At 68.9% G+C, this 8438-nt stretch overlaps 1 protein-coding gene across 2 annotated transcripts; it reads right to left on the bottom strand.

Moving 5' to 3' along the window:
- On the bottom strand, positions 1-4863 carry GPRC5C (G protein-coupled receptor class C group 5 member C). Of its 2 annotated transcripts, none has more exons than XM_040582119.1 (5): positions 4592-4863; positions 2107-3166; positions 1386-1480; positions 1027-1173; positions 1-787 (listed from the first exon to the last, which is right to left on the bottom strand). In XM_040582119.1, the coding sequence occupies exons 1-5, from the start codon at positions 4742-4744 to the stop codon at positions 755-757; spliced, it is 1488 nt and encodes a 495-aa protein (XP_040438053.1). In that variant the 5' UTR covers positions 4745-4863; the 3' UTR covers positions 1-754. The 2 variants fall into 2 exon arrangements, with proteins under 2 accessions (XP_040438053.1, XP_040438054.1); XM_040582120.1 differs by lacking the exon at positions 4592-4863 and adding an exon at positions 4327-4377.
- Positions 4864-8438: the final 3575 nt, after the last annotated feature.

The raw sequence follows: 8438 nt of genomic DNA, 5'->3' as shown, positions 1-8438 counted from the left end.
TAGGAAAAACCGCGTTTATTGGGGGCTGACCTGAAAAAAAGGGGGGGAAAGGAAAAACAACAGAGAAAGCCACGAGGAGGGTGAGGGGCCCAGCTTCCTCCCTGCTCCCTGGGAGGGATCCCCGAGCCGTGGGGGGGGAAGGCACCGAGAAGGCGGCTGGAGCCATGGGGGGCCAGATCCCCAGCTCCAGCAAGGCACGGATCCCCTGGACCCCGAGCAGCCCCCCATACCCCAGCAAGGGGCAAACTGAGGCACAGCAGCAGTCAGAGCTGGGGAGAGCTTCATGTCACCCTGTGCCCTGCGTGGGACGGTGCTGGCTTGGCTCAGGGCCTGCGATGTCCCTGGGGCTGGTGAGGGTCAGCATGGGACCAGGGGCTCCGCGCCGGGGGGAACCCTGGGCAGGAGCCCCCCCACTCCCCAGCAGCAGATGGTCTCTGGCCCAGGGGGGATGGGGTGTCTGTGCGTCACAAAGGCAGTGAGGGGACGACTCTGAGTGGCCCCGTGGGAGCCAGTCCTTGCAGCAGGGACAGTGGCAGGGACGTGGGGGTCCGGGCAGAACTGGCAGCTTGCGGGTGCCACAGCCAGGCAGGACGGGCAGGCAGGAGTGGTGGCTCCGGGACCGCATCCAGGCATCTCCCTGCACAGGAACCGGCTTCAGCTGCCGGACGGGGTGGGATGCACGTGGCGGGGCAGGAGGAGGCTTGGCGAGACCTCAGGAGCGGGACAGAGGGGCCATGGCCATCCCACCTGGCCTTCACCAGCGGTTCCTGCTGTACGGGGACTGCACCTGCGGGCAGAGCAGGATGGTGCTGAGATGGCACGGTGGTGGCAGCCAGACTGCAGCCAGGCTGGCAGACCAGTCCAGCGCTGGTGGGGAGGTGCAGCCTGACTCACTGCAGGGCTCCAGGGTGCTGGGCAGAGCCATCCCTGCCCCTGCCCTCCCACGCAAGACACTGCAGTGAAGACAGACTTTGCCCCCAGCCACGGGCTGGACCTCAGTGCCCGCTGCGTTGCACATTAACCCACCTGGCAGTTCCTGCCATCCCGCTGGGCGCTGCCGTGCCGGGCCTGTGCCGCGAAGGCGTCCTCGGCTCGCAGCGTGGAGCTGCTGCTGCCGGCTGCGGGGCTGCTGGTGGAGGCACGGGGCAGGATCACGTCGTACGGACCTTCGGTCTGAGGGGCAGACGCAGGGGGCTGTAGAGGCACTGGGAGCACCCCCAGCCCTGCAGGGTCCCAGGGGAGGAAGGGAAGGGGTGACCCTCCCCAGCACCCCATTACAGCAGCCCCTGGGACACCGTGGCCCCCAGCCTCATCCCGTCCATCAGGCAGGATGCAGCCACCACCAGTGAGCCCGGCTGGCCGCAGTGCCACACGGTATCACTTACCGGCCCTTTGTGCATCAGAGCCATCTCGGTGGGCTGGTAGACGCTGGTCAGCAGCTGCCCGTTGTAGCCACTGTATGGGGACACCGGCTTCTTGGCTGCAAAGAGATGGGGATGGTGAAGGGGGGGCTCACAGAGCCACCCCCACCCCACAGGGAGCTGGTTCTCGTTTGCAGGTTTAATGAGCTGACTCAGCAGCCGGCTGCTCTGTGCCTTTCCCTGGGGACAGGAGGTATGTCCCCAGGCTTTGCATCACCTTGCTGCTGGCACAGCCCCTGTCTGACCGGGTCTTGTTATTGTAGGGTCTCTCCGGAGGCAGGGTGGCGTGGGTGCTGCTCGGGAGCACCCACCCTGCCCCGTGGGCTGCAGACACCTTTGCTGGGGCAGGGCTGGCGACCGCCCGTCGGTCCCCATGGGGGCAGCTGACACCCGCCCTGTGTTATTGTAGGGTCTCGTGAGCAGAGCGCCTGCCTGGGGTGGAGGGCCAGGAGCCGTGGGCACCCCACGCCAGGGAGGGAGCACCTCTGCAGCTGCTGAGCTCAGCCCAAACTGGTAGACCCAGCCCAGCGGGTTTTCCGGAGCTACAACAACGGCAGGCGTCAATCCCAGGTGGGTCATGGCCAGACGTCTTGCCACCCGCCGCCCGCTGCCAGCCCTGGTGCCGGTGCCCGCTGCCAGCCCCACCACGGGCCAAGAGGGTCCCCAGTGAGCCCCCGGTGCCTACCAAAGGAGGGCTCGTCCATGGAGAAGGCTTTGTTCTCCACAAACATGCTCTGTGACTTCTGCTCCTTGAGGATGGTCTCGTAGCCCACCCCGCGCGTGGGGTAGGTGTCATCCTCGAAGGGTTGCTCAGGGCCCCGCCGCGTCATGTGCGTCACCTCGGGGATGACGTAGAGGAGAAGGAAGGTACAGGCGTTGGAGACCAGTGCAACGGCCAGCGTGGGGTCATCCCAGCCAGGCTTCTTGCCCACGTGCTGGTTCCCGTAGAGGTACATGGTCGTCCATGACACCCAGATGGCCATGGAGAGGCCGGTGGTGGCCAGGATGAAGGCGCTGTGCTTGCGCCAGCGGCTGTAGCGGCCACAGAGGGCTGGCCAGGCGGTGCCAAAGGCGGCCACCAGCAGGAACATGACGTAGATGAGCGCCATGACGAAGTCAGCATCCGCCAGCTGGCAAGGGTCCGAGGAGCCACCCTCCTGCCGTGCCACTGTGATGATGAGCCACTCGGTGTTGATGATGACCTCCACCAAGGTGAGGAGCAGGGCCACCACCAGCGTCACCCAGCCCCGCGGGCCCCGGTTCCTCCGCACCAAGAAGTTGAGGGCCATGGCATGCGCCAGCAGGGAGGAGAAGCAGATGCCAAAGAGGACGCCGAAGAGGAAGCGGCGTGAGGTGCAGGTGGAGAAATCTGCCCCCACGATGAAGTCGAATGTCAGGCAAAAGAGCCCAAAAGTGCCCAGAAGAAAGAAGACCTGCGTGGCCACCAGGCTCTTCTTCTGGGGGTCCTGCACGAAGGGCAGGCTGGCCACCAGGACGATGGTGAGCACGAAGCTGGTCACCACGCCGAGGCTGGCCACGGCCTCCAGCACAATGCCCCAGACTGCCGAGAGGTCACAGAGGTTGTAGTAGAGGGAGGCGAGGTCCTTGCCGCAGCCGGAGGGAGGGATGGTCTGTCCGCTGGCCGTGGGGAGCAGGGCCAGCAGCACGCAGGCAGCTGCTGGTGGCACCGCTGCAGCACCCATCCTGCACCGCAGTGCTGGTGCTGAGCGGGGCATCCAGGGACCCTGCGGGACAGAGGGAGTGTTAGGAAGCGGGGATCGGGGCCGCAGTTCTGCTCCTGGTGCTGACAGTGGCATTGCCAGGGCTCAGAGCATCCCTGCCCACAGCCCCCACTGGGCATCACTCCCACCGGGCCAGGGCAGGCGGCTAGGTCCTGGGGAGCACTGGCACAGCTGAGCCCACCCCAGCGTGGCCCAAAGCAGCCCCAGATGGGACCGGGAAGACACATGTCCCCTGCTGGCTCCTGGCCTGGAGACCGGAGGCAGCCGAGGGGGGCTCAACCCCCTCTGCACCCCACACTCTCTCTCCTGACATGGGATTCCTCTGAGCGCGGCTGCGCCGATCCCTTCCTCCGGTGCCGGGAACAGACAGCCCGTGCCCACTGGCTTTCCCGGGAACACCGAATGCAGGCCCGGGCCAGATGGCAGAAGTAACGCCTGGGGACAAGGCTGTCCCCCCGGCTTGTCCCTGCGTGCCAGCACGTTCCTCTTTCCACTTCTCCTGTCCCACTTCTCTCCTCCAGCTCTGGGCACCGACCCAGCGCAGGTCCCGTGTCCGGCACTGCCGGCCGCCGGCACGCAGGCAGCGCAGCCTGGCACGGCACGGCACGGCACGGGGGTCCCTGTCCCCCCTCCTGCAGCCCCGGGGAGTGCGGGGTGGGCACGGGGAAGAGGAGGAGACAGCGAGAAAGCTGCAGCCCCGCTGCTGGCGGGGGAATCCCGGCAGGAGACCTCCGGCAAGGTGACCCCGGGCTGGAGCGGGGGCAGCGCCTCGGGCCGGGACCCCCGGCTGCCCCCGCAGACCCGCCCCGCACCCGGGGCTGCCGCTCCCGGATGGGGTCAGGGACCCCCGGCCCCCGCGGGCCGGACCGGACTGGTGGCACCGCGCCCTCTCCGGCTGCCCCCCCCCCCCCCCCCGCCCCCCGGTCGGTCCCCCGCCCCCGCGGCCAGCCCCCCCGCCCCCCCGGTCGGCCCCGGTCCCGTTCTCCGGCGCTCCCGCCCGGTGCCGGCCCCCAAACTTGGCCAGAGCCGCCCCCAACTCCTCGGCCAGGCGAGCTCGCGGGGGCGGCCGGCTCCGGGTCCCGCTCCGGGATCCCGCACCGTTCCCGTGAGGTTCCCAGGCCCCCAGCCCTGCAGGGCTCGGCACCCGCCCCGGCCCCGCTCACCGGCTCCACGCCCGGTGCCCGGCCGCTCCCCGCGCTCCGCCGTGCCGAGCCCCGGTCCCGCCGCACCGTGCGCGCCTGCCCGGCCCGGCCCGGCCCCTCCCCGAGGTGCGGCTCTGCCCGGGGAGCGCGCCCGGGGCCGGCCGGGACCTGCCCCGCCACGGGCGGGGGGCGCCGAGCCGGGCGGGGGGCGCCGAGCCGGGCGGGGGTCCCTGCCCCGGGGGCGTGGGGGCGTGAGCCGGGGGGTGAGATGGGCAGGGGAGCCCACCTGGCCATCGCGGCGATGAGTCCGTGGGGTCTCAGCCCAGCGGGGCCGGGGCTGCCCGGCGCTGCGGGGCTGGCGCCACCGGGAAAGACCCTCGGGGGACATGGGATGGCGGGGGGTGGGGGGGGTGGGGGGCCGTCTGTGCAGGGGCAGCATCACCCGCACGGGGCCTCGCCCCCACCACCTGGTGCTGGGCCGGTGGCATCCAGCCCGGCGAGGTCCTCGGGGGGCCGGGAGCGGGGCAGGACGCACCGGCTCCCGGCGGGAAGCCCCGAGGCGCAGCCCGGAGGGGCCTCCCGCAGGAATGTCAGCTGACGGCTAAAGCCGGAGCCCTTGGCAGGGCGGCGGGGCCCCAAAGAGCCCTCCCTGCCGGGGGCCCGGGGCAGCCGCGGCGGTGGTCGGTGGTCCCTGCCCCGGTGGGGTGGCCGTGCGCCTTGGAGCTGAGCGGGGGCACCCTGCAGTCACCCATCCCGGCGGCTCGGGTACAGGGAAATGCCCCGGGAGAGTCGGGGTGCCCCGGGGGACCGGGGCCCTGCCAGCCTCCGGGGAGGTTTCCAGGCAGGCGCTGCTATTTTGGGAGGGTGAAGCAAGAAGGTGAAGGATGCGGACGAAAGTTCAACGTGCCTCTGGCGGGTCCTCCCCCAGCCCGGCATGGGATGAAAACAATCCCAGCAGAAAGGGCGGCAGAGCCGGAGCCGGCAGCACCCACGGCACGAGGACCGGCACCCGCCAGAGCCTGCGGCGAGGAGATGGCGTGTCTGGGCTGGGTGCTGCACCCGCTGCTGCCATCCTGCCCTTCTCCCTACGGAGCGCTGGGCTGCAGGACGGCGCTCGGGGGAGGATGGTCCCTCCCAACCGAGACATGTGCACACGCGTGTGCCCTCGCGTGGGTGCTGGAGCAGGGCGGCGTGGGCAGGGGGACTCTGCAGCAGCCTCCTGTGCCTCAGTTTCCCCAGGGAGCCGGAGTTCAGGCTCGCAGGGGCCTGGCAGTAGCCCCCGCTCTCTGGGAATGGCTCAGCCGCGGTAAGCAGTGCCAGGAGTGCGGGCTGGCTGCCGGGCTGGCCGTGACCGCAGCCCAGGCCACGCTGCATGCAGCTTCCTGCTGCCTGTTTCCTTCCGCCGCGTGGGGCCGGTGGGTTTCCCGGCTGCTGACTCAGCTCAAGCCCCCCGCCACCCCCGCACCCGCCGTGGGACCGCTGCCAGGCGTCTGCCCTGCCGAGGCTGTCCTGCAGCTGCACAACTTTCACCCTCGCGTCCCCCCCCATGGCATTGGATTTCCTACCCCCTTTCCCGTGGGGACCCTTCTGGCTTTCCAGCCCTTCCTGCGCACCCCTGGGGTTTTTGTAGGTCCTACAGAAACACCCCACCAGGGAGGCGGCTGTGGGATACGCTGGGTGTGATGCCACCACGTGCCGGCTGCCTGGCAGGGACCAACTGTGGACTGCGAGGGACCGGTGCGTGCCGGGGTGGTCAGTGCCTGGCACAGCCCTTTTGGGGAGGGCAGAGCCTGTTCCCCGTTCCCCAGTGCCGTGGATGGGCTGGGGACAACAGTGGTCCCCATGGTGCCATTTCCTCTGGCACAGCAGCCATGGTGAGGGGCTGGGCTGCAGCTTGGCATGGCACTGGGACCTGGGCCAGGCTTCCCTGCTGGCTCACTCCAAAAACATCGGCACGCCAGGCGCATATTTTCCAGGCTTACCTTTCCTATGGAGCTGCAGGGCCCGGCGGCTGGCGCGGCAGCACAGTGGCACGGCCGACTGCGCCCCAGCTCCGTGGCAGCTCCCACTCAGCCAGCCGCAGCAGCTCCCCGCGGGAAGGCGAAAGCTGTACCTGGGGGCCCCACTGCCCTCCCCGCTGCCGCTCAGGCCGGGGCTGGGGAGCTGTTTTCCACCCCAGCCGGTTCTGTCCAGACCGGAGCCCCTCGCTGCCGGCGGACGCGGTCAGCACATTTCCACCTCCCTCGCCAAGTGAATAAGCACCGGTTGGTGAGGGGGGGGGCGGTGGCGGTCCTGGCCTGCCACAAGCAGAGCTGGAGCTCCTGCCAAACACTGGCCTTGCCAGCCAAGCCCCCCTGCCCCTTGGCCCCTCCGGCCGTGGCGAAGGGCCCTGCAGTGGGATCGAGCCCTGGAAGCTCCTGGGGAGGGGTACCCACCGGGCAGGAGGTGCTGGCCAGGTTAATAACTAATCTTTTCCCAGTCCTGCTCTCCTCAAGTGCCGGAATTAATGGAGCGAACACCTCCCAGGTACCACCTGCGCCACCAGGTCGGGGTTTAACTATGTCACCAGTATGGGCAGAGCCGGATCCTGCCTGGCGTAAGGCAGCATCGCTGGTGGGGGCTGCCCGTGCAGGGGACTGATCTGGCTGTGGGGTCCTGTGGTGTGTGCCAGCGCTGGTGTGGGTCAGCCCCACATCCCGGCAGTTGTGGCTTATCCCATATTTGCAACCGGGGCAAACCTTGTGCCCCATCTCACCGCGGTGCCGGGCACAGCCAGGGCTTGGTGGGGTGAGCACTGGAGAAGCCTGGTGGACTGGGGGGGTCTTTGGCTGAGGCCTTGCCTCCAGGGCAGCCCCCCAGGTGCTGTCCTACCCAGTCTTGGGGAATTAGAGCGGAAAGGCTGCTCTGTTTGGGGGGATTACACTAAGGACCTTATGGGGGAATTAGGGTGGGGAGCAGGGGGGGCCAGCTCGCTGCCCCGGGCTGTGCCAGCTCTTCAAGTGTCCCATCCCTGCCCTCTGGTGGCAGCTGGGGACAAAGGCTGGCACCGCACGGCCAGTGTCACACCAGCTTGGCGCTGGTGCTGGGTGCAATCGATGCAGCAGGGCATCATGAGCCCCCTCCCTTGCAGCCGGTGGGCGATGCTACCGCCGGGGTGCCCAGGGGCTGCAGCCTCGTGGAGCGGCTCTCCTGGGTGTCTGGGATAATGGGTGGTGGTCAGCTCCTGCTCAGCCCAGAGCTGGGGTTGTCCCCTGTGCCCAGGCCCCACAGCTGGGGACGCTGGACCCCATGGATGCTCCCTCCCAGCATCCCCCAGGCACGAGCACTGGAGTGGGCAGGGCTGAGAGCTCAGGGCTGGGCAGAGGGACCCTATGCCCAGGGGTGCTAATGCAGGGTGCCCCCATCCCAGCCGCTCGGACCCAGGCAGAGCTTTGGTCTCAGCATGGCAGTCTGTGGAAGAAAGACCATCCTGCCAGCACCCAGCAGGCACCGCATCTTTGCCAGGAGCTCACCTGTGCCCATCACCCCTCACCACGGGGCAGCCGTGCCCAACGGGCTCCCTGGGACCTTCGGTGTATTGGTTCATCATGTGCTGGAGCTGATGCAAGACAGCAGGTCACGCTCACTCCCTGGCTGTGGCTGGCCACGGAAATCCCATAAAACCCATGGCCACGGGGCTGGGGAGGACCCCAGCCCAGGGGGACACATGTGGAGCAGGCAGCAGCTCCTGCCACTGAGCTGGGCATGTCCTTGCTGCCCCGTGGCTGTTTTCCGGGGGGGGGGGGGGGGGGGCGCTGAATGCTGCGCATCCCGAGGGGCTGAGCATGGGCAGGGCTGAACTGCCTGTCCCGCTGCGGCTCAGGGAGCTGGCAGGGGTCCCTGGGGTGCAGCGGTGCTGCCACCAAGGCACGATGGCCCCAAACAGGCGAGCACAGCTGCCTCCTCTTGCCACCACCACCAGTCTCGGTGTTAATGCCCAGTTCGGCGGAGAGTGGGCATCATGGGGGCAGTGTCCCAGGGGCAGGGTCTTGCTGGGTTCTGGTGCGATGCATGGGGCTGGGTGAGCACCGGGAACCCCGGCTGAGCACTGCCACCCCCAGCTGAGCACCGCCCCGGCTAATGGCAGCCCAGGC

The sequence above is a fragment of the Falco naumanni genome, chromosome 1 (assembly GCF_017639655.2).
Source record: "Falco naumanni isolate bFalNau1 chromosome 1, bFalNau1.pat, whole genome shotgun sequence".
NCBI lineage: Eukaryota > Metazoa > Chordata > Aves > Falconiformes > Falconidae > Falco > Falco naumanni.
The sequence above is the reverse complement of the archived record's forward strand: the minus strand, read 5'-3'. Positions and strand labels throughout refer to the sequence as shown.

What these genes read in the sequence shown, in the direction of transcription:
- GPRC5C (XM_040582119.1), bottom strand. Translation starts at nt 4,744, where the DNA reads ATGCTGCCCCTGCACAGACGGCCCCCCACCCCCCCCACCCCCCGCCAT. An exon ending in CATGGACGAGCCCTCCTTTG is followed by an intron (nt 1,481 to 2,106) that starts GTAGGCACCGGG and finishes ATCTCTTTGCAG; the next exon opens with CCAAGAAGCCGGTGTCCCCA. An exon ending in CTCTGATGCACAAAGGGCCG is followed by an intron (nt 1,174 to 1,385) that starts GTAAGTGATACC and finishes TCTGCCCCTCAG; the next exon opens with ACCGAAGGTCCGTACGACGT.